This window comes from Podarcis melisellensis (genome assembly GCF_964234715.1).
Source record: "Podarcis melisellensis genome assembly, chromosome: 16".
NCBI lineage: Eukaryota > Metazoa > Chordata > Lepidosauria > Squamata > Lacertidae > Podarcis > Podarcis melisellensis.
The window spans coordinates 18,323,779-18,349,051 of NC_138533.1; the positions used below are offsets into that span (position 1 = coordinate 18,323,779).

At 46.4% G+C, this 25,273-nt stretch overlaps 1 protein-coding gene across 10 annotated transcripts in view; it reads left to right on the plus strand.

Annotated features, from left to right (window-relative positions):
* LOC309358964 (semaphorin-4A-like) overlaps positions 1–25,273 on the plus strand; it is a 79,574-nt gene that overhangs the window by 33,668 nt on the left and 20,633 nt on the right. For 9 of the 10 annotated variants that reach the window (XM_081892313.1, XM_081892311.1, XM_081892317.1 and 6 more), the window contains 2 exons: positions 11,643–11,807; positions 23,868–24,028. In XM_081892313.1, the coding sequence (XP_081748439.1) occupies positions 11,711–11,807; positions 23,868–24,028 (258 nt within the window). In that variant the 5' untranslated portion in view covers positions 11,643–11,710. Of the gene's footprint in view, positions 1–6,841; positions 6,972–11,642; positions 11,808–23,867; positions 24,029–25,273 lie in introns of those variants that run through there. The other variant, XM_081892312.1, reaches the window with a different exon arrangement.

Consider the following 25,273-nt stretch of genomic DNA (forward strand, 5'->3'; position numbering starts at 1 on the left):
TGCCCGTCTGTTCAGTAATTTTGTTATTACTAAGCAGACGGCCCCAAAATATGGTGAATCTGGCTACCCTTTGCGTATGCTCCCAGTTATGTCAGTACAGATACTCTAGATTTGGCCAATTCAGTTGTAGAGTTTGTCATAATGTTTTGCGTAAGCCCCCTGCCCCTGCTGGGGGGGAAAGCTGTATAATTGTGGCTGTTTGGAACTGCTTTTTCTTTAGGGTTGTTTTCTGAGTACATTGGCAATTATGCTGTGTACTGCTTCTCTGGTATCCTTTGAATGCTGCGTTTTTTACAGCTGCTGTTCATGAACTTTGAGCACAGAAAAAGTCGGAATCACAAGACAAGATAGTTTTGGGCTTGGCAGAAGCAGCTGGGAGAGTCAATGACCTCCCAAACTTTTTCCCTCTGGATTTAACACTTAATTTAATGCCCAAGGAAAATATAAAACAAGGGTTGTTTTATAACCACAAAGTCCAGACATCAGAGTGTATGGGAACAAGTAGGAGGAGAGGGAAATAAGATGGAGAGAGAGAGGAAAAACTAGGCTGCCAATTTTACTAACTGGTTCAGGGATGAGTAGGTCCCTTGCTCTTCAGCAAAGGAAATGTGCCAAATGTGGCATGTTTCCTCTCTTCCAAATAAGCCACAGTTATTCCCATTTTGTGAAAGTGTCAGAGAGGATCATTTGGCCAGGACTGTACAGGGCAGTCTTTGTCAACCTGGTGCCCTCTAGATGTTTTGGATTGCAAACCCCCGTCCAAAACAACTGAGGGCACCAGGTTGGCAAAGGCTGATAGAAGTCCTTGACAGATTTGCAGCACCAGCAAAAGGAACCAAAGTTTTTCCCAGGGCTAAATATCTGCCTCAAGGTTTAAAGTTTGAAAGCAGGGAGAGAAAGGATGAGTGTGAGAAAATGCATGTAGTATTTTCACATACCTGAGCTTCACATTTGCTTTTGGGCTTCTCTGACTCTATTTATGTAGACATTCAACTGTAGTTAATGCAGCAAAAGGGTCTATATAACAAGAATAAGTGTTTTGTCCAATGTATCAGAAGCTCCAGGGGATGGCCAGGAAATTCATGGCTTTTCTGCCCTCTGGATGTTGTGAATTACATCTTCCACCAGCCTGGTTGCCATGTGGGGATGATTTAATACATGTACATTATCGTTACATTTAAAGCATTTATATCTTGCATTCGTGCCTTGATATGAGCCACCAACAGCAGACAGATACTGAACCTGACCCACACTGACATTGACTGTAGCTTCAAAAACTTGTGCTTGAGCCTTGCTTCCCCCACCCCATTCCTTTCTCCTCATGTGCCATGCCTTTCTAAATTGTGAGCCTGCAGGCCGCGACCCTCTTGGAAGTGATTTTTGTAAGCTGCTCTTGAGAGCCTTTGTGGCTAAGAGACGTGGCATAAATGCTGTGAATCAATAACACCTGGATGAACGGTCTTAATTGTTATAAGGAGGGAGGCAGCCCTCTCTCTCCCTGCAATCCTGGGTTCAGACACGGGCCCCAGCCTAATTCTGCTGACCCAGCTCAAGTTCTCCATTCATACGACAAGTGAATGTCAAACAGAAGTGGAGTTTGGTGCCTTGTGGGTGAAAGTGTCCCCTGGTGATGATGGCGAGAGCTCTGGTGTGTGTTTGTGTTTCTGCGGTGCTTGACTAGAAAGAGTCTCACCAGGAGGGCTGCTCTTACTGAAAGAGAAGAGGATGGGCATGGAGAAAGCACCAGAAGGAGGGAGTGATGGAAGCGTGGCTGAGGGGACACGTGGGGAGCCAGTCTGTTCCCTGGGAAGAACAGCGGAGCTGGGCAGGAGAAGAAAAGAGGTACCCAGAGCAGAAGGAAGCCCATCCATGTGCTGTTTCAATTCTGGGGGAAGAATAAGTGCTAGAAGAGATGCTGGAACGCACCATGAACGCCTCCCTTGTTCTCTTATTCTGGCAATGGTGTCCACCTGAAAGGTGCCAGTACTGAGTTCCAATGAGTTCCAGCTGGGCAGGAAAAGCCCTGAGAAGGATATATATTTTTGTTGGCTGTGATATGATAAATGCATTTCTCGTCTGCAGTGCGTAAGTGCAGCCCACTCTCTTCTCCCTGCAGAGGTTTAGGAGTGGTTCAAAAACCTGCCAGATTTGTTTGACCAGGACGAAAGAGCTGGGGCTTGCAACAGAGGACCAACAGGGCTGGGCTGGCTTCAGCCTCTCGCCTCCTCAAGAGATGGGAACACCAGTTTAGGTTTATCTCCCTGTTTCCCGTTTTTCCAGTCTTAAGATGGAAAGGACACACTCTGCATCAGTTGAATTTCTTTTTTTAAAAAAAAATGATGAAAATTTGTCAGGTTTGCACCATGCATTCCTCCTAATATGCACGTTTTTAACGGGAACGTTTAGGGGACTTGCCTAGCCCCCCCACGTCCACTGGCTGCACACTGCTGGTGTCAGCACACTAAAGTCCTGATTCCTACATCATATGGAAGGTACCTCCTGATGAAATGCTTTCTGTGGGAGGCTTTATCTTGTGGAGCCTAATGATCTATTGCCTCTCTATGGAATGAGGTGATCTTTTAGGTATTACGGCCCTGAGCGGAATAAGACGGCACCACAGCTTGAACTTGCTGCAATAGCAAATCGAATCACGAAGCCCTCAAAACAAATTACCAAAAATTAACAAATATATTCAAATCAAAATTTTCCAAGCATAAATAATTCACTACGCTAATTTCTTTTAAGCATTTCCCCCTGTCTCTTCCTGGCTTTGGATGTGGCAAAGTCATGAATCATGTCGGCGTAATTCAAAGATCTAACAAATTCAATCTCTGCAGCACTCAGGAGGGGATAAAGCAGCGAGGTGCGCTTGAGACATGGTGGATCAGAAGCCTTTCTTTTTTTAAAAAAAATCCTTTTAAAAAAGGAACATTCTCCACTATAGTGATGGATCGTTCATCTCAAATACAGACGCAATGCAGTTTCAACATTTGGGGGAGTAATTTTCCATCACAGCTGAAAGCCCTAAATCCAAACACATCTGCTTTCATCGCCTTTTCTCTCAATATCTGAGAAGGATGTGAATTTGACAATGGCTGAAATGCTTTCATTAAAATCTCCTGGAAGGTTGTCTGGGTATTTCATGCACAGATGTTCAGTCTGCACACATGGGGTGAAAATTTTGTCAGGACACGGAAACCTTTGTCAATATTGGCCTAAGCCTTCCCCTGATGTTCTAGAGCTCTCTTCAGTTCATTGGGGATTGAAGAATCCGAAGACAGTTTTGTGACTGAGATCTCACCCATACTTCCGCTTGTCCTGTGTCTAGAAAGCACGGATCCGGGGAGTTTTCGGGTTGCCCTGCCACTTTCCCTGGGAAAACCCAGTTGAGGTTTGCTCTGATTCAGCGGTAAAGATTGGGCTTTCCCAGGGAAAGCCGTGGGACAAGCAGAAGTCTGAATGAGCCTTCAATTTGTGGGCGGCAGCATCGTCACATGTCTTCTGCGGTGTGTGGCTGATTTATTCTTTTGGTTTGTGCTCCTTCAGCTCCCAGTCTTGTCATCAGAACTGCCCCACTATTTCCTAAGGAACATTTTCTAGACTCCCCAGTAGGTTTACAGCAGTGAAAGCTCAGCTTGAGCACTTTGGAAGCCTAGGTGGCTTCTGCTGAATGGATCAAGTATGTCACACAAAATACCAGCCTCCAAAGTGTCCATTCTGTCCCTTTAGGATCCTTGCAACTGCCTTTTGAGATTCACCATCCTTGTTTCTCCCTAGTGCTTTGAGATTGTTGTGGTGTACATAGCTTTGCTGTTCTCCCTGAGCAGAGGTGTACCTGGCTTTGATGAAACAGGCCCCCACCAGGGGCACAAAAATCACCTATCCGACTATGATGTTTATGATGCATATTTGTGGGGCAATCAAACATGTTGGAAGCTTCTCATCTCTCTTGCACAACGGCACATAGGCGTGCATTTTTTTTTACCCTTCCTCCTCATCTCGCCCTCATGCATGCAGGACTCTTAGAGCACTTGGATTTTATAAAAAGTACCGTATTTTTCGCCCTATAGGACGCACTTTTCCCCCTCCAAAAATGAAGGGGAAATCTGTGTGCGTCCTATGGGGCGAATACAGGCTTTCGCTGAAGCTTTGAGAGTGAGAGGGGTCGGTGTGCACCGACCCCTCTCGCTCTCCAGGCTTCAAGAAGCTATCAGCAAGCTTGGGGAGCCCGCGGGAGTTCCCGCAGGGCTCCCTAGACTGCGGATAGCAGCCTGCCGCCCGGCGCGCAGGGCGCCCTGAAACAGAGCGCCCCTCGCGCCAGGCAGCCTGGGGAGCCCTGCCAGAGTTCCCGCAGGGCTCCCTAGGCTGCGGATAGCAGCCTGCTGCACGGAGCGCGGGGCACGCTGAAGCAGAGCGCCCCGCGTTTCGGGCAGACATCGGCCAGCCCCACAAGCTCGGGGGACAGTGGGGAGGCGCAGCACCGCCATCCCGCTGGCGCTGGGGAGAAGCCCCACAAGCTCGGGGGACAGCGGGGAGGCAGAGCACCGCCTTACCGCTGTTCCCCGACTTGGTTTGGTTTCCCCAACCTGGTTTTGGGGGGGAAATAAAGGAGGAAATTCCTTTATTTCCCCCCAAAAAAACTAGGTGCGTCCTATGGGACGGAGCGTCCTATGGGACGAAAAATACGGTAGTAATTTCTACTTTGGCAATTGTGGTAAAGTGATTTTTGGGGGTGGGGTGGGGACACCTTGTCAAAGGTGTAAGGACTCAAGTGACTGGTTCATGGCGAGAAATACTTGTATCTTTCTTGAACAAATACACACACACCCAAATAAAATTGCTTCCATGCACCAGTTCACAGCACACTAGCCAGCAATGGTATGTGTAGGAACCAAAGCATCCCTGAATAGGTACTACCGGCCTTGGCCATAGCTTTGGCTACAATGGAGAATGATGCCTTTTCTGTTTTTTGAGCCGTCAGAGGGAAGTTTCTCCCCTGTGTGGCAACTGATGCTTCTGAAGGTCACGAAATGTTCAACTGGTCTGTTGTGTAGCACATAACACAATATGACAGTCAGCTGGTCTTCATGTGACATATCTGGCACTGATTTAACAGACAATGAAAAAGACCTCTCACCCTTTACTCTTATTAACAATGGCTATTAGATTCTTCTTTGCTGGCAGTGCGATTAATTCCTTTGGAATGGTATCTGACAGACTGTTCCACAGTTGGCTTGCTCCTTGATGTGAAGCATAGGGACACAGGAAGCTAACTGCCTTATACAGTACTGACTGGCAGCAGCTTGCTAGGGTTTAAGGGAAGGGCTTCTCCTAACCTTACCTGAAGACGCCCTGAATTTTTGTATGAGATTCCCCCCGACAAAAAAGTCATAGCACAGAATGTTACAGAACTCCAATGGCGTGCTTTGTAAGTAAATAAGTTAACACAAAAACAAAGTAAGTCAAATCATAGGAAGGCGACCAAAAACCATTTTTAACACTAAAAAAAAAAATCATTTGGCAACTACTAACGATAATCAATGAAATTGTTCCTGTGAAAATTACTTCAGAGTATAGTAGTCTGCAAGAAAATAGGACAACATAAAATTACAGTATTTCTTCTTTAAAAAACTTCAAATTTGGTTTTTTGCAGGAGGTAAATATTTTATTGGTGATGTTGTATAAAGGGCAACCAGCTTTCCCATGATTTGCTTCTATAATCATTCGAGATTCTTGCTCTTAGATAACATGTTATTTTTCTCATTATAGTCAAATCCCAAATATTATTAAGCCAGGAGAGGGCCTTCTCTGTGGGAGCCTGTAATTGTGAAACTTCCTCCCCACAGAGAAGTGTGTCTGGCCCCTTCATTATAAAGCTTCCAGCAAATGCCAAAGACTTACCTCTTTACCCTGGCTTTTGACACTTGAGAGAAGTCTGAAGGGTAACTACATTCCAATCCACATATATTAATCTGAGAGGTACAAATTAGATTACTTTGCTTTGAAATGTGAACCACATGCAATTCTGATCTGCAGAAGGCCCCAGGGTCAGACTCCAATGGCGTCTTTAGATAGGGCTGGGAGAGTTCATACCTTCCAACATTCCTCAGATGAAAATAGGAATATTTCTTTTTCTTTCTCTTCCCCTCCCAAATTTCCTATCTGAAGAAGGGTGAGTGCCACCGTTACTACACCACCAAGACATACATAGCACACCCACCCACCTACCCACCGTCTTTGAACAACTTGATCCCGATTTTATTTTATTATTTGATAGATTTGCAAAAAGAAGAACACACACCAATAAATGAATTTTAGAAAGGGACAGGATTAGACACGGACACACAAAGAATTAAGAAGAAGAAGAAGAAGAAGAAGAAGAAGAAGAAGAAGAAGAAGAAGAAGAAGAAGAAGAAGAGGCATGACTTGTTATATCAACATGCTCATGTATAACAGATGCATAAAAAGGGGTCTAGGAATGGAAAGGTGTGGCAACCTTGCCATGCAAAAAAAGGGTTCCGTACGAAATTTGAAAACAGAAAATGAAACGACGATGCGCTCCTAATACATCACTGTCACTTTTTGGAACTAGACTTGGGTAATTCTGGAGCTCCAAAATATGGAAGGAAATGCAAATGAGGGGTGTGTCGGAAGCAGCCCCAGCAGGGCTTCCATAGCTCTTCCTTGCGCAACTGCTGGCTTCCCCCACGGCCTGCTTTCACGTCATATGAAGGCTGCTGAGGCTCAGCAAAGAAGAAGCAGCTGACCCTTGCAGGCGGGCTCTGGCGATGCCAGGAAATGAGGATGACTCGGCTCTGGCTGGACCTTATCACCAGCCTGTCCTGCCTCTGTCAGCCACTTGTCACCTGCCGGCTTCTGAGGTTGATCTCTGTAACACCCAGAGCAGCAGCAGCAGCAGCAGGAGGAGGGACAGGCAGTTGACTCAGCACTTCAAGGGCCAGGCCTGAAAGGTATTATGGAATGGGAGAAAGATGCTAATTTGGATCTGACTTGCAACATAGGTACTACTACTACTAACATCATTTGCATCTCTGTGTGTACACCCCTTTCTTAAATAGAGTACATAAGCAACATTGTAGGAACCATTGCCCTAATATTTTGTTTGGTTTTAGAGTTCTTAGCAGGTGCACTCCCCCATCTAGCTTGGAATCCCGGCCCCACTGCTAGGGGACCTTTTGCCCTGTGGTCCCAATCCAGGCCAGGGCTCCTGCACCCGTGGTTTACTCTAGAACCCATTCATGCAATTACTCAGTGCAGGAAAGGTGTCTTGTCAAGAGCTTAGCCCTTACTGTGTTTGCAACTTGAGGTGTTGTAGGCGTAATTCCACTTTGTCAGATTGTGCATTTGATTATAGTCTAGCCGGTGGCACACATCATGTGGGGTAGAGGCTAGCGTGTTGGGAATAGGACTGGAGGAAGGCAAAGGCTCAGCTTGGTGTCATCTCCAAGGGAAAAGCTCCAAGCAGTTGAAGACAAGGGTGGACTTAAGGCAGGGGCATGTGGCTGCTAGTAGGCACAGTGGCCAAATATAATGGGCTGCAGGGCCATTGCTCATCTGCATAAAATTACTTGTCTGTAATTAAGGTAATTTGAGGACATGTTTGATAAACGTGGCAGGTGCCAATGCCAGAGTTGCCAGACAGGTTGCTCTTACGCTACAGTATTGTTTTCATTATCCAACAGGGCGTTGCAATCTTGCAACACAAGGCAAATTCCTTGGGATGCTTTGGGATTACTTCTGGGCCTTCCAGGGGCAATTTAATTGGCTAAGCATCTGTGTCAAGCTTTGGTCACCGGAAGGCATAAGTTTCAGTGGATGGACAAAAAGCTCCAACCTAAACCAAGAAGGAGAATTGGGGGACCAGCTTAGACAAAGGCATGGATGTATGAGGCGGACTGCATAATGCTTAAGTAATCTCCTGGCATATGCCAATAATTCTGGAGGAGTTGCCAGTTTGAACAGAGAAACCAATAGGTGAAAGGCTGCCTGCTTGACCTTAACTCTCTTCCTGTTTGCTCTAAGTAAACTGGCTGGAGCAGGTAAAATGCGGGAGACTTTCTCTAGCACCTGGTACCCCTCTATTGTTTACAGAATTGTAGAGTTGGAAGGGACCACGAGGATCATCCAGTCCAACCCTCTGCAGTGCAGGAATCTTTAAGAAACAAGAAGGCAAATTACTCCCTCTGATTTCACAAATACCCTTGTGGTCCGATGCAATTCCTAAGCATTTCTGGTCACTGGTTTGCCAACAATGAAAAGAATTTACAATACTGTATTGAATGTCCAGTCCGTCTGTGCCAAATATTGAAAAAATAATAAAGGATTGAAAAAGTAAAGAAAGAAAAGAAAGAAAACATTATTTACAGCTTATGGTGGATAAGCTTTAAACCAGCCTTCTTGTACCAAGATGGGAGCCATAGCCCAAAACAGCAGAAGAACACCAGGTGGCAAAGACTGCTCTGAATTTTGTGCCAGTACCAGACCACATGGGAAGCTTATGACTTCAGATTCCCTCCTAGGCTTTTGCTACCATTTGTTTTCAGTGGATCTTTCCCACAGTCCCAGGATTAGTGGCACCTCCTTGTTTGGTGCCTTGCAGAACTCCCCACTCCCTGCCATCTTCCCCTAGGGCATGATAAACTTGTCCCTTAAGTCTTCCTCTTTTCTGCATGTTTTTATTGCGAAAGTTTTTACCCTATAGAAGAATGAGAGATTCCAAACATGAAAGTGTGAAACATTAATATGGCAAATAAGATGCACGGCTAATGCTGAAATTGAAGTAAATCAGATGCAAGCAACATCCCTTCTCTCTCCCTCCCCCCCCCCCAAAAAAATTGGTACCTGCAGTTACAACATTTCAGCTTCATCTGCCCAGGTACTATCAAAGCATTGAGATCCCTTTGTCCGCTGTTCTAGGAGAGCATCAGGGTTGAACAAAGAAACGCCTGTCTAAGAAACGCCTGAGACAGATTTGCTTTCTGTCCATGTGTTCTAACATACTCCGTGGAATGGTGCCAGACCACAAAGAAATTCATCAGTTTAGCTTTTCCTTCTGCCAGTTTTAATGCAACTGATAATTTCCCCACCGTTACAATACTCCACAGTGTGTTTAGCCAATTTATTTATTATTTATTTATCATTGATTACATCTGTATCCCACCTCTCTTCCAAGGAGTTCAAGATGGTATGCATACTTAAAGGTAAAGGTAAAGGTACCCCTGCCTGTACGGGCCAGTCTTGACAGACTCTGGGGTTGTGCGCCCATCTCACTCAAGAGGCCAGGGGCCAGCGCTGTCCAGAGACACTTCCGGGTCACATGGCCAGCGTGACAAAGCTGCATCTGGCGAGCCAGAGCCGCACACGGAAACGCCGTTTACCTTCCCGCTGGTAAGCGGTCCCTATTTATCTACTTGCACTTTGAGGTGCTTTCGAACTGCTAGGTTGGCAGGCGCTGGGACCGAGCAGCGGGAGCGCACCCTGCCGCAGGGATTCGAACCGCCGACCTTTCGATCGGCAAGTCCTAGGCGCTGAGGCTTTAACCCACAGCGCCACCTGCGTCCCCATGCATACTTATCCCTCCCATTTTATCCTCACAACAAACCTGCAAGGTAGGTTAGGCTGGGAGGCAGTCACTAGCCCAAGATCACCACCCAGTGAGCTTTATGTCCAAGTTGGGATTTGAAACCTGCTCTGACCAAAAGAAAGTTATCAAAGGTTTGTAGACAAAATCCCCATTTTGTACCAAATCCCCATTTTGTACACAAAATCCCCATTTTCTCCATCCCATATACTGAGAAGAGCCAACTGCAGAGTGAGAGTCACATAATTGTTTGCATTTACAGCAAATAAATGCTTTGTAGCATTTATTCAGGCAAATATCACAGTCCAATATGAAACAATGTGGGGGCAATCCCAGCACAGGTATATGTAAGAAAAACCTAACTTCACAGCCTCTCCAGCAGTTATAGCCCTAAGAGCCAGAAATGTGTGCCAGGCGCAGAGAGGTAAGATCCCATTGACGGATCCAATTTAAATGGCATTCTCTGGCCATTGCAAAAATTGATTTAACTAGTTGCTTATACCATATATCAGTGCAGCACTCATGTGTGATAGACTGCTCAATATCACATTTCCAAAGCTCTTTCAGAGAAAATGAAAAGAGCTGGTTGTTTCATCATTTTATAAAGAATATATTTTTGGGACCAGACCCTTACTACTGTGTTCATATTCTAGCATCAAGAGCTCAAAGCTGCTGAGCTCTCTCAGTGCTATATCTTAGCTTGATTTATTGCTGATAAAATGACTGTCAAGAATGTGAAGTTAATTGACATGCATTCCTTGAGGTTTCGTGGGAAGTCCCTCTATGGATAAAGGTGTTTGTATTTATAAAGATCTCTTACTTGGTGCAAGCTTCTATCATGCCAGTCCCTTAGCTGGACAAATTTATATAGGTAGTAGAAAGACTGCCACAGGACCAAAGGAAGACACAGAGAGAACCTTCTGACAATAAGAGCTGTTCGACAGTGGAACAGTCTCCCTCAGGGGATTGTGGACTCCCCTTCCTTGGAGGTTTTTAAGCAGAGGTAGGATGGCCATCTGTCATGGATGCTTTAGCTAAGATTCCTGCATTGCAAGGGGTTGGACTAGATGACCCTTGGGGTATCTTCCAACTCTACAATTCTATGGCCCAGGGCTGGATTAAGACCTTTAGAAGTCCTAACCAATGAAAAGATTATTTTAACACCCCCCCGACCTGTATAATTCAAAATTTAATGTCTTTAATGTATTTTTAATTTTTGTTGGAAGCCGCCCAGAGTGGCTAGGGAAACCCAGCCAGATGGGTGGGGTACAAATAATAAAAATTAAAAATAAATAAAAACAATACTAAACCATGAAATATAATTTTATTTTTCAAAATGACACAAAACTGACATGTATGCTGAAATGTACACGCATAGATGCCATGTGTAACACAGGACAGGATCCGGCTTCCTTATTCTGGTTCGATGTACATTAGTGGGGCATCCCCTTGTTTATTTCAGGATGAGTAATAAAAAGAGAACAGAAAAATGGGGGGAGATTTCGTTTACAATTCTGGTTTTCCCCACGATTCCTATTTTAGTGTTTTCCTTTTCAAAGTATCAAATGTCAAGCTTTTTGTAAAGTTTCTCATTTTGGGGAGGGGGGGGGGTTTGCCCTAAGCACGTGCTCAGTCTGCCTGTTGGCTAATCCAGCTTTGGAGAGACCCCTTCCATGAAACTGTCTCTCCACTCCTTCCAAACCAAGACAGTATTTTTGGTAAACTGATTTCAGATCCAGTCTAAACTGCAGAGTTAATTCAGAATTAAGATTCTGCTTTCTTTTTTGGTTAATTCCATTCCCAGCCGTGGTCTCTGTGTTGCATTGTGTAGAAAGGCCTCCTCTTTTCCTTCCTGCTTCACTGGAACAACCACAAGCAGAAACACTCTGAGGATGCCATCATGGCAGTAAAATACCGCACACAGTATTTAGAAATCTGCCTTCTGATCAGCCAACCCAGTTCCGCTCCAGACAAGCAGTGGGCCAAATACGTTCTCTTTCTGGTGGTTGACTTCCTTTTTTCTCCTCTTCTGCTTTAACAGCTACCAAGCTAGCTGCCCCTCCGCCACTCTCAACCAACCCAGCTACTGCCGTCTGCTAATAACCAGCCATGAACTCCGGACAGTCTTCCCACCTCTTGGGCTGCCTCTTGATGTTTGCGGCTGCTCTGGCCACAGATCAGATGCCAAGGCTAACCTTCCGGAAAGGTGAGTAACTCGAAGGACAGGGATAGCAGCAGCAGCACCCAGGGCGAGATACTGAAAGGGGGGGTTGAAAGAGAACGAGGGAGATTTGGAAGAGGGAAGGCAACCTGGGTTGTGATGAGTGTTTTCGATGATGGCACTGCTTATGAATGCAAGCTTGGAAATGAGTACTGAGAGCTGAATTTCCACACAGGGTTTGAGTAGGGTTCTTTCCAAAAAAACCAAACCAAGCATGAGTAGGTTTCTAGTCCTCATGGTGGCAAAGATAGGCTTGCAACTGCAGCAATGACGCTCAGTTCTGCCGTACTTGTCTTATGACTTGCACTCTCCCTCACTGAAGCGGCCTCCCAGAACACCTGTGCAATGCCAACTCACTTTTGGATTTTAGGGTTCTATCCAACGAAGGCTGTGCCAACATTGCCACCTTAGATCGCTGTGAAGTTATTTGTTTCTCTGGGGCATGTCACGGCTCTTTCTCCTCTAGCTGTTTGCATCAGCACGTTCACATCATTAGCGTCAGATTCATTTCTGTTTGTTTACATACCACAGGGGCATTGACAGCAGAGATGTCTTTTCCCTATGCATAGTTCCCTGTGAAGAGGGACTGATCATTAACTGCTCTTGAAAACTGTAGCTCTGTGAGGGGAATAGGGGCCTCCTAACAACTCTCAGCACCCTGTACAAACTATGGCTCCCAGAATTCTTTGGGGCAAGCGTTGACTGTTTAAGGGGTGTCTCAGTGCTTTAAATGTACTGTGTGAATGTAGCCTGACATTATCCTTGAAGGCCAAGCCTCTCTCACACTGGGAGGACAGAGGTTTGGCTCTCCAGAAGGGGGGCAAACAGGCCAGGCTAAACTGCCACTGGCTCCCCTTCTTCGCTTGGGCCTTGCAGCTCAGGCCTGACTCATAGGTCAGGAGAGCAGCGTGGGATGTCTTCTTTCCATGGCGCTGCTAAGACACTTATTTCTGAAAACCATATTAGGGCAATGTCTTTATTAGCCTAACCAAAGTGTCCTCACAAAACATTCTGGGGCACAATGTATGTGCTCTTCCAATGAGCAATCAGTTGAGGGGCACATTTAAAAAATGAAGGAACATGCTTAAAATGGCCTCCCCTTCTAACACAATTAGGTAACTTAGGCCCCACTGATACCATACATTTAAATTATTATTTATTGGATTTATATGCCACCCTATACCTACAGGGTGGTTCACAGAATAAAATCATAATATAAAACCACAAAATACATAATCAAAATAAAAACAACAACCCAATAACCCCGCCCCCAAAAGGTCATAGGATGTCAAGGGGCAGAGGGTGTTAAATCGCTGATAGCAGCAGTTAAGAGGCCCTTATTGCCCACAATTGTTGCAGCTCCCTGTGAAGAGGAATGAATTGTTAAACCACTCTGGGAACTGTAGTTCTGTGAGGGGAATAGGGGCCTCCTAACAACTCTCAGCACCCTTAACAAACTATGTCTCCCAGGATTATTTAGAGGAAAGCCATGACTGTTTTAAATGTATGGTGTGGCTGTGGCCAAAGAGACAGTGCCCCTGTCTAAGGCCAGCTGGCAAGTTTATGGTGTCAGAGGTCAGATTCAAACAAGGGCCGCCTTGATATTTTCACCGCTACAGCCACACCACCGTCCATATGCACCAGCTCATATGTGTCCGTGTCCATACACATTCATTGTGCACCAGTGTAGCATAGTGGTGACAGTGGTGAACCTGGAACTGAGAGGACCCCAGGTTCGAATCTGTGAAGTTCATTGAGGTGACCTTAGAGCAGTTCCCCATCTCTCTGGGAAGACCAAACTGAGGAATTTGCTGCTGTAGGATGCAATGGTGTCCCATCAGCTTTAGAAGGAGGCTGGGCAAATCAACAGAGGCATAGGGAGTCTCTTTCTAGGAGCTGAGGTTCCTTTGGCCCCTCCAATAAAATATTTGAGGTGGCCAGCCCTCCCCTCCTGAAGTTGATGTGTTTTGTGATTGATTATGCAGGGCAGGGCTTACCTGGGCTCCCCCATCTTTTATTCAAGTTGGCACCCCTATGTAGAGGATAAGGTTATCGAAGGGTCCAGTCCCAATGGCTTTGTGTTGGAGGTGGTGTGCCTTTGGTTCCCAGTTGCTGAGGAACATGAGTGGGGAGAATGGCTGCTTTTGCACTCGGGTCTTGCTTTCAAGCTCCCCAGAAGAGGCATCTGGTTGTCTGCTGTGTGCATCCAGAGAGAAAGAGAGAGATAGACATGCATACTGCCTTGAACTCATCAATGGCTGAAGAGCAGTAATTTTTATCCCAGTCGACATCTGCATTGGATTTTACATTGTTTTTAGATATGTCTTTATTGTTAAATCACTTTGGGAAGTTTCAGGGCAAGTGTTTCCTAAATGAAATGAAATGAAATGTCATAAATGAATAGATGGTACTATTGCACACTGCCCCAATCTTGGAGCGGTGAGAGACTCCAGGCACTTACCTAGAGTTTGATTTCTTTAGGAATGAAGGGCAGCAGAGACTGGGATGTCCTTAGGAGATATAATTTTATTCACACATATATACAAGCTGAGCATGGGGTGGAGTGGGGGTGGGGGCTCTAAGCGTTAACATCCCACCAGATCTTGCCTCCTCAGCCAAAACTCCCACATACAAATTCATGGAGGATAAGGATCCACAATACCTCTGCTCTTCCTCCATGTTTGGAGGCAACAATGGTTCTGAATCCCATAGGAAGGGAGAGGGATCTTGGGATCAGGTCCTGCCAGCAGATTTCCCACAGGCATCTGAGTGGCCACCATGGGAACAGGACAATGGACTAGATGGGCCACTGGCCTGTTCCAGCAGGCTCTGCTTGTGTTCATATGTTCTTACACAAAGCCCTTCCACTGACTTATTGTTCCTTTTCCTAGGATGATGGTGGCATCCAGCTGGGTGAGGGGTGTGTGGGAAATGCCCAGGTTCGCCTGGCTACTTCATTATATATATTTTAGGCGACAGGTATAAACGTTCCTCTTCAACCAGGCCTTTGGCTGATTGACATCCTACAGCCTTTTAATTGTATATGTGGGGTGGGAGCTATTGTTTTGTTGTTTTGATTTAATTATTTACTGTGTTTTATCTTGTGATTTTATTCTGTGAACCACCCTGATCTTTTGACGAAGGGCAGTATATAAATAAAATAATAAATACAATACCTGGAGAGCATCATTACCAGATCAAAATCAAAAAACAGAGAGGCTTCCTTCCTCCACACTGGCTTAATTTAGCAGCCCACAGCTCTGGCCACTGAACTGCTCTGTGCAAAGGAAACTTATCAAGTGGCTGGAGGGTGGGAGGAAGACGGAGTGGTGGCAGCAGTTCCTTTGTCAACCCAAAATAGAGCCGGTGTGGTAAAAGCAGCATCTTCCGGCAGTAATTACTCGGACATCTGTGCTGCCGACGTGTAGGAAACAAACAGCAGCTGCTGCCTCTCCAGCCCATTGATTCCTTCTCTCCAATCGCTTTTTGCTGTGAGATGGAGACTGGAGTGGGCCAGAAAGAGAAAAGTGGGCAGGGGCTGGCTGTAGACTAGATAGGAAGCTGCCGCAGACTAAGTCCAACCCTGTACCATGGAGCTATGGCTTTTCCTCTCCGAATCAAGCAAGGTTCTAGACCACATGTTTCTGAATAAAGGGCTGCTTTTAATAAGAAGCTGCCTTGCACAAAATCAGACTATTGCTCCATCTAGTTATCAGGACTGTCAAGACAGACTGGTAGTGGCTCTCCATGGTTTCAGGCAGTGGTCTTTTCTGGCCCTACCTGGAGATGCCAGAGATTGAAGCTGGAACCTTGTGCATTCAAAACAGATGTTCAGTCATCACACTTTGACGCCCCCCTCCCCCACCCAACCTGGACCTAGGGAAACTCCATGGAGGCTGTCCAATGCAAACTAAGTGCACTTAAACCTCTGGAAGCCAATGTACACAAGACTGTTTCAGGCCTAGGGCCAAAATTCTTGTGGGTTTTTTGGGAGGGGGGGAGGGAGGGGAGGACCCTAAAAATACACTTGTGCATGGGTGGGTGTCGGGAAGAGGGTTTTCTTTTTATTTAATTTAAATGTGGGTTACATAATCTGAACTTCCAACTCAAACTAAATCCTCAAAGTGGAGATTACTATATATATATCATTGTGCACACACCTCCAGGGCATGAGAAATTTTGGGAAGGACCTTGGCTCGATGGGAGAGCATATGTGTTTAGCCAACTGAAGGTCCCAGGCTTTAAAACCCTGATATCTCCAAGTAGTGCTATGAGAGATCCCATCTGAAACCCTGGACTGCTGCTGCCAGTCAAGTAAATAGGATGAATGACCAGTCCAGATGGATGAATGGGCAGTTCCAGTATAAGGAATCTTCCTATTTACAGTAAATCAGCCTTTTTGTTCAGAAACGTGGACTAGAAACATACCGTACTTTATTTTGAGGGGATGAACCCCATAGTTCTGGGGCTGAGCATCTAATGCCTCCACTGCATGCAGAAGCTCCTAGTTTCAATCCCTGGCATTTACTGGCACAGCTAGGAACGTTACTTGTCTGGAATTCTGGATAGGTGATGGTGATGATGCAGTTTGGATAGTCCTGAGATAGATGGAACATGGAACAATGGTCTTCCTAAGTTGCTATGCCTTTGGGAAGGGCCACAGCTCAGGAGTAAAGCATCTGCTCTGCATTCAGAAAGTCCCATCTTCAATGCCCAGCATCTCCAAGTATTGCTAGGAAAGAAATGCTGCCTGAAACCTCAGAGAGCCACTGCCAGTCATTGTAGGCCATGCTGAGCTAGATAGGCTAATGGTCAGACAGACTCAGTATAAGACAGCTTCCCATTTTCTTAAATTCCAGTGGTGCTGCACTTACTCAGGCTGGTGCCCTTTGGAATGAGGCAGCTGGGGGCTCGCTGCCAGTTTATAACTCTGAGAGCCATTCACAGATATACTAGTTGTGTGGAGGGGATGGGTCACCCAGCCAATGTCTGCTGCTCCCATATCAGACTTTAGGGTGACCGCCAGCACCCTAAGAACCCCGAACTCTGCTCTCCGTGTCTGTTCTCAGTCTGGACCGTCTTCCCTTTGCACAGACCCCTGGATGACATCCTTTGCTTTTCAGATGGCAGGAGAAGAGCTGCTTCAGAACATTAAAAATAGGAATGGTCCTGTATCCAGAAACAATTGGCTAGCAATTTAGTTCCCATGGCAACATTTTGCCCAGGCTATTGACACTCTGTCAAATCCAGGTGTTGCCTCAGGATATTGCTGCACTGATAGCCCTGCTCACATAACAACATGCGTGTGCTTGTGTGCATATTTTAAGAATGCTCCCAGAAATCTGACTTGATTTTCTTGCTAGATTTCTTCTTTCTGAAGGGATACCCAGGAATTACCCCTTGTTCTTTTAATTTTAATTAAAAAAACCTGAAGCTTGTAATGTTCCTGTGCAGAAGCTGTCTCATACCATTGTTCCATCTAACTCAGTATCACCTACACTGACTAACAGCAACATTCCCAGGGTTTCAGGCAAGGGTGTTTCTCAGCCCTACCTGGAGATGCCGTCAGAGATTGAATCTGGGACCTTCTGCATGCAAGGCAGAGGGTCTACCACTGAGCTACATCCCTCCATTTGTGCTTCCCCTCACTGCCTTGCCATGCTACTGATGTGCATGTAGGCTTTAAGAAAATATTGCAAGGTTGCATTCTCAATGGGATTGTGTGCACAAGTGCTTAAAATTCTATTTTGTGTTGAGTTTATGCTAGTCCACAGGAGTGCATGTGCGCACATCAGTAAAACACATGCAAGAAATGGCACAGTCAGGTTTGCTTCTTTGCAGTGTTTTGGTGGCTCAGTGCATACTTGTGTGATGTTACTATAGCAAAGAGCAATGAGAAATGCAAATTCGACTTTTTCTCCAATTATGGAATTAATTTTAGGACATCTCCAACTTAAATCAGAATCCAGGTGGACTGGAAGGCTGAGCAGAGTCATCTCACTGGCTCTGCTCAGAAAGGAAGAGAAGGGGTCCGTCTGCTCCATTGCTAGAAAAGTCAAGGAGAAGAACTAAAAGCTAAATCAAAGAGGGAGCTCTTAGTCTCTGTTTCTATATGTTGGGAGGGGTTCATGCTCCTAGGTGTGCTTGGTCCCCAAACCGACCACTGCAGCCCTTGGTGTCTCCAAAAGTTTGCCTACCCTTGCTCTTACAGGCCAGCTCAGTGTTTTAATTCTAATCTGAACTGTATCTCACCACTTCCTTCCTCTAAGGTTGTGGTGGGTTTTCATTCAGAGAAGTACTGACAGTTTCAGCTCAGAGTGAATATTGCTGCAGATGTTGGCAAGTATTGTTGGTGTGTTCATTGGCTGAAGGGCCCGAACGGATGCATGGGCAGCTAGAGACCCCGGGGCACAAATATAGCCCCAGTGGCTTCCACAGGAACCTAGAAACTTGCCTTCTATAAATTCATCTGATTCAGTATTATCTGCCCTAACTACCAGCAGCTCTCCTAGGGTTGCACATGGGGGTCGTCGTCCCCCCATCTTGCTTGGAAATGCCATGGGACGAACCTTCTGCACATAGAAAAGATGCTCTACTACTGAGTTATAGACCTTTTCATTTGGATCTTGACACAACCTGTGGGAAAGGACCATAGCTCAGTGGGAGAGCCCTTGCAAGCAGAAGGTCCCAGGTTCAATCCCCAACATCCTCCGGGTAGGACTAGGAGAGGCCCTGCCTGAAACTCTGTAGAGTCATTGCCATCCACCGTAGATAATGCTGAGATAGATGAGCCATCTCTGTCTAAGTAGGCTCCCTATGTCTCTGTGTCCTTGTGCATAGTCCCGATCCCAAGCAAATGTAACTCTGACACAAGTGTTCAGGAAGCCATAGAAAGCTTGTGTCGATATGTTACTGTTTGGAGTGGGGGCTGCCTAACTGGGGAGGGGGTAGTCACATAGATTCTGTTAACAATGTTCTCCCTATATACCCCTTTCCTGCCGCAAAGTTCAAGTGTTCTAACTTTGCATTTCCTAACCCCTACCCTTGATAAATCACTCTCTCCCTTTATTTATTTGCTTCCTAGATTCTAGGTTGGAAACCTCCAACCAAATTTCCTGGGCAGCTGTTTTGCCCATCTTTGCCTTTGGAGGGGGGGGGGCTTAGCATATAAGTTATCATAGAATCGTAGAGTCAGAAGGCACCATGAGGATCATTTAGTCCAACCCCCTGCAATGCAGGGATTTGCATCTGTCCCATACAGGGATTGAATCTGCAACCGTGACTTTATCAGCACCATGCTCTAACCAGCTGAGCTGGCATTGTGACGTCAATGCATCTTGTCCTTACTGCTGGTGCATGGAAATGCTTGGGCAGTGAAGTAGGATGCTGGCCCTGCCCTCACTTCTCCATCAGGTCACCATGGCTCTGCAAAGTTAAATGGGTAATTCCCAACCTGTCTGTGGGCCCAAAGGCCCCCCTCTAAAAAAGGAGGAACCTATTCCCGGATTCTGCCTTTCCACCTACAGCCCATCAACCACCATTGGGGCATGTGGTTAATCCTGCCCTGTGTGTGCATCGGGTGCAGCCAAATTCTGTTGCAGCATTTCCTGTGTGCAGAGGAGGAGGCCCACAGTGACTGTGGTAGAGATGGATGCAAAATTCAATTCCGTTCACATTTAAAGGCCAGCTGACCTAATCTGAACTTTCTGAAATGAGATGTGAACCAAAAGGCAGCCATCCTTTGAAATTCGCACTTTGCCGAATTTTGCTATTTATTTTCTCTTTACATTTATATCCCACCATCCTCCGAGGAGCTCAAGATGTGACATACATAGTTCTCTTCCTCCCCATATTATCTTCTCAAGAGCCCTGTGAGGTAGGTTAGACTAAGAGTGAGTGACCAGCCCAGGTTCACCCAGCAAGCTTCATGGCTGAGTGGGGATTTGAACCCTAGTTCCCTTAGTCCAACACTCTAACCACTTCACACCACACTGGCTCTTGGGAATATAGTTCTCCAGCCAAGTACTGTAATGTGTACAAAAAGGCACACAGTACAGTAGTGTATAATGTCAACATAAATGCCTATACTGTTGAAAATAACAAACAAAATGCATTGTATGAGGGAAGTTTGCTTGCAAAAGTGTGTACATTAGACCAGACTGCAAAAATGTGTTTATTAGGAGATATGCACACTAAAATGCTGATTAACTTCTGTGAATATTTTTTTAAAATCTGCAAATTGCTGTGGAAATGTGGAAACTAAACAGGGTGGTGCATCATGTTTTGCCAACTGAGGCAAAAAGGGAAGGTGCTGCTACTGCCACCTTGCTACCTCCCTTAACTGAGTCACAGGGCAGTGCCTGTGAAGTGGCAGTGGCAGGTTCTGGCGATATCTTGCCGGAAGCTTCCACCGCTGCTGCCACCACTTCTCTGTCACTGGCAGGGGTGGGTGGGATGCTCTTGGGGGCACGGCCTCAGCATGCCTCATGGGTGGCCCAGCCCTGAAAGGAAATTTTAAGACTGGAAGAATTGGAAACTTAGAGAACAAAATTGACAGATTTGCCCAACTCTCACCTGGGATAGCATCTTTCCAAACAGAAATCACACAAAGAAGCACATGTTTTCAGAAAAAGAGCTGAGTAAAGAAAGGAGGGGTTTGACCTGAGGGAGGAAGGAAGCCTAATGGAGCCCTTATGAGCATGTTTCGGTTAACTATCAAGCCATTTTCTGATGGCAGGAGGCAGGGTGTTAATTATAGGAAATGGATCTCATTCAGGACATGTTTCTTTAAAAGGGACTGTCAAGATTGCAAGCACACATTTTACTCAAACTCAGTTTCCTGTTAAGCTACTGAAGAGTTTGGGGTGATGATCTAATTTCACTGCATTCAGGGCCGTCTTACCCATAGGCCGTAGTGGTGCGGGGCGCCAGGGTGCCAGGCTCTCAGGGGCACCAGGCCAGGAGTCTGGGGCCCGAGAGCTGGAGTCTGGAGAAGCAGCCATAGCAGCGGGTGATGGCCAGAGCAGAAGAGGGGAGCCCCAGGCCCCTCAAGGCCTCGCTACCCCGCGCTCCACCAGAAATGGCGCCCCACGAGGCTGAGCGTGAGGCCAGTGGCGGGAGTTCCCCGCGTCTTCCTCTGCTGTATTTGCCCTAGCTGGGCCTGGCCTTGGCACTGGTGGCAGCCTTGCTGGCCGCAAAGTACTATCAGGACTTGGTGGTGGCCCAGCGGCAGATACTGGCGGAGGGAACCTCGCCACAGGGGATGGAGAAATCTTTGCGAGGCGTCTGCAGGGAGCGATACTGGAAGTCGGGGCTTCTTGGGGGGCAGTGAAGGGGAGAATGAGCAGAGTCAGGGCTGGTCTTGTGTGGCTGAGAAGTTGGCGGGCAAAAAAAGGCATTTTGGGGGTGCCTTTTGTTCTGCATTTGGGGAGCCTTTTTGTTTTGCAATCTGTGTATAGTGCAGCCCCGGAGCTGCCTGTTCAGAAAGGAAGCCTTGTGACTTCCAAGTAAAGTGTGTATCGCATTGCAACTTCACAGTGCCGTCCTCTCCCAAGTCCCGTGTGGGATTCTTCAGCGGGATATCCCAGTGAATAGGCTGGTAGCCTGAGGTTTGTGATTGTCCATGTGCTTGGGAGCAAGTCCGCTTGAATACCACGGGGTGCCCTTCTGCGTAGACATGCATACGCTTGCAATGTAAATATACCTCACGTAGCATTTAATGAATGTAGGCAATTAACAGCCACAGGGATGGGATCGCCGTCATTGCACATCTTCCGTAACATTAGTCATCCAATGAAGCACGATGGTGGGAGATTCATAGGCACAAATTTATTCACCCTGTACAATCCAGATGTTGTTGAACTACAACTCCCACCAACCCAAGCCATCAGATTTGGGGGCTGGTAGGAGCTGATGCGAATTGTACTCCAACAACATAATATGGGGTGCGCCACAATATCTGCCCCTGCAGTACATAGTTGAACTATGAGATTTGTTGCCACAAGCTGTGATGATGGCTACAGGCTTAGATGATGTGTGTGACATGTTCATGAAAGGCATGTTGTGGCTGTTAGCTATAATGGCTACCTAGAAATCTCTGTGTTTGTCCGAATGCCAGTTGCTGGGGTGGCTGTCTTGTCATGGTTGTGGGCTTCCTAGAGTATTTGGTGTGTGATGCAGAACTAGATTTAAGTATTTCCAAGTGGGAAGTGCCAGGCGCTGCCCAGGAATTCGAGGAAAACAAAAGTCCTTTGGAGGTTTTTAAGCAGGGGTTGGATGGCCATCTGTCATGGATGCTTTAGTTGAGATTCCTGCATTGCAGAGGGTTGGACTAGATGGCTCTTGGGGTCCCTTCCAACTCCACAATTCTGTGATCTCCAGTGCCAGAGGCAGCATGCCTCTGAGACTGTGTGCACACCATACTTCAAAGCACATTTAACATGCGCACGTACTACAAGAATCCTGGGAACTGAAGGATGCTTGAAAATGCCACTCTAATGTGTAACTACAGTTAATAAGATTCTTTTTGGGTGGGCGGGTGCTTCAGAAGTGCTTTAAATGTTTGGTGTGTATGCAGCCAGAATATGAGTTACTGGGGAATGACAGAGAGAGGGCTATGGTGCTCATGTCCTGCACAAGGGCTTCCCACAAACATCTGGGATGGTCACTGTAGGAACTGAATGCTTGACTAGATAGGCTCTTAGTCTGATGCTGCAGAGCTCTTCCTGAGTGAGGATATCCCAGAATTCTTCTTGACATATAAGCATTGTTTTTAAGTGAACAGGGAAACATTACTGGTGGTTCTTTTCCTCAGTACTGTGAATGAGGTACACCACGAGGTGCCTGGCTTTGCTCAGTTGCAGACACCGGTGTCTCGGGTTGCTTTGTTGCCCTGGGCTGGGGGGCGGGCAGATCTTTGCACTCCGGCGCCGCATATGCTTAAGACAGCCCTGACTGCATTCACTTCCTCCTTATTAGAATGAAAAGTGTGGGCATTCATTGCACTTTCCTTGCTTCCCCATTTCCACATGCAGCAGCCTCAGGATGGCTGCAGCGGGCAAGGATTAGCATGGAGCAGGTTATGGCTACATGAACACTCTGCTTTTCTCATTAGGGACTCATGGTGACATATATGGTTCTCTTCCTCCCAGTTTACCCCCACAACAACCCTGTGAGGTAGGCTAGGGTGAGAGATAAGTCAAGGTCATCCAGTGAGCTTCATGGCTGAGAAGGAGTTTGAACCCAGGTCTTTGAGCTCTTAGTCTGACAACTCTAATCAACACATTTCACTGGCTCAGGTGGCTGCCAAGATTTGGTTTCTTCTTTTTCTCCCCAGTATTTTTTCACTTGCTCGCCAAAAAAATGGTCACAGATCCAGACTTAGAAAATTCTCTACCCTTTGTCAAAGACAAAACTTTTAATAATAAGAATACCTAGCTGTTGCTGCTTTCAAACTTAACACTTCTCATCATTGTAATCCTACCGACACCCTTGTAAGGTAGGCCAATTATTATCCCCCATTTTTTGCACAGGGAGGGTGCAACCTGTACAGGCTGTGGTCTATACTTTGAGAGTGAATGCAATCAGGCAGACCAGCTAAACCAGCCCTCCTTCCTCTTTACTGCCCCTGCCACCAGAGTAGACACAGAACAGGGGGGCGGTGGAGGTGGCAAAGAAGCATGGCCCTCTCCACGCAGCCCAGTCCCCTGGTGGAGATGCAAATCTCCTGTTTTCCAGTCTTCCACTTGATTGGTTCATGAGCAGGGAGGGGGGTAATGACCTCCCCTCCTCACAGATTTGCACAGCTCAGCTGGGGAGAGGGGTTGTATGTGCTGTGTATGTGTGTGAGAGGGACAGAAAGTGGTTTGTGTGACCACGCCAACTTGTGGCCATGTCCGTCCCAGAAGGCTGGCTATGGGTGGATGATGCTGCCCCACCCCACCCCCCACAAAAATTATTAGCCACCCATAACTTTAGGGGTCACAATAATTTCTGAAGAGGTGTTCTAAAAATAAATGAACCTAACCATCTTTTCTCCTTCCTCAGGGGATTCCAGCCGAATAGTTTTCTCATTCCACCGAAAGGGGGTTCAGAATTACGACACTTTTCTCCTGAGCAAAGACGGGGCAACTCTCTATGTGGGAGCCAGAGATGCTATCCTTGCTCTTGACATCGGCAGCCCTGACTCCATCAGGCTGAAGGGTGAGGTGAGTGGGAAATGGGGATTTGGGATAAGACGTGCTGGAGGAAAATGAGGGGGTGGGTCTGGCATGGCGTTCTGGTGATGACAGGCCTTTTGCCCCCTCTCACATAGCTACCACCTCATTTCTTTAGAAAGCTCAACCCCCAGGGGGTGGCAATTTCTTTGAATCCCAAATAAATACAAGGAGAAGCAGGGCTAGGCACCAATCCCCCTTCTCATTTCCTCAAGATCAGCGTGGCTTACTTTTGCCCAGCAAAGCCTGCCATTATAAGATCACGAACCAAAGGCTCCTAGGCTCGTGAGGGGGATCGTGCCTAAAGGCAGAACTGTGTATAGTCAAGACATAGGGTTCAATGGTGGGTGGGATTGCGGCTCTTTGAGTTTAGCCGCAAGAACGAATTTCCTAGAATTTCTTTAGACTCAGATAGAAAATAAGAGGAAAGAGTACAAAGATGAAAGCAGAACAGTACGTCAAAAACAAAAGAAGCAGTTCAAGCCAGGACTAGCTAAACTGTTTCGGTTCCTTACAGGCAGGTTTCTGGACACCTCAAGTACAGGAGTCTTATGTGGGGGTTGTGTTCCGGGGGATCGTGCCTAAAGGCAGAACTGTGTATAGTCAAGACATAGGGTTCAATGGTGGGCGGGATTGCCAAAGTCTTTCCCACCCCAGATGCCATGCCCCTTGCCACCACCTTCTTAATTCCTTTTTTTTTTTTTTGCCAAGCCTGTAAAGCTGAATTCGCACAAGTTAAATGCATGTAAGTTGAGAGCTTACTGTGTAGAATTTTATATTTACGAAATTCTTACTGTGTAGAATTTTATATTTACGAAAGCATATATATATATATATATATATATATATATATTACTTGTACCCAGCCCATCTGGGCGGCTTTCAGTAGAATATAAAAGAACCCACCAAAATATCAGATGTTAAAAGCTTGCTGATACAGGACTGTCTTCAGATGTCTATGGAATGTCATACAGTATAATGATTTATCTCTTTGACATCTGATGGGAGTGCGTTCTACAAGGCAGGCACCACTACCAATAAGGCCCTCTGCCTGGTTCCCTGTAGCTTTGCTTCTCGCAGTGAGGGAACCGCCAGAAGGCCCTCAGAGCTGGAACTCAGCTTCCAGGTTGAACAATGGGGGTGGAGGCACTCTGCACTGATGGTCCAACTCATTGAGGACCACAGGATTATATAACAACAGCCCTCTCTTAAAAGGTGCCATCCCAGGTCCTGTTT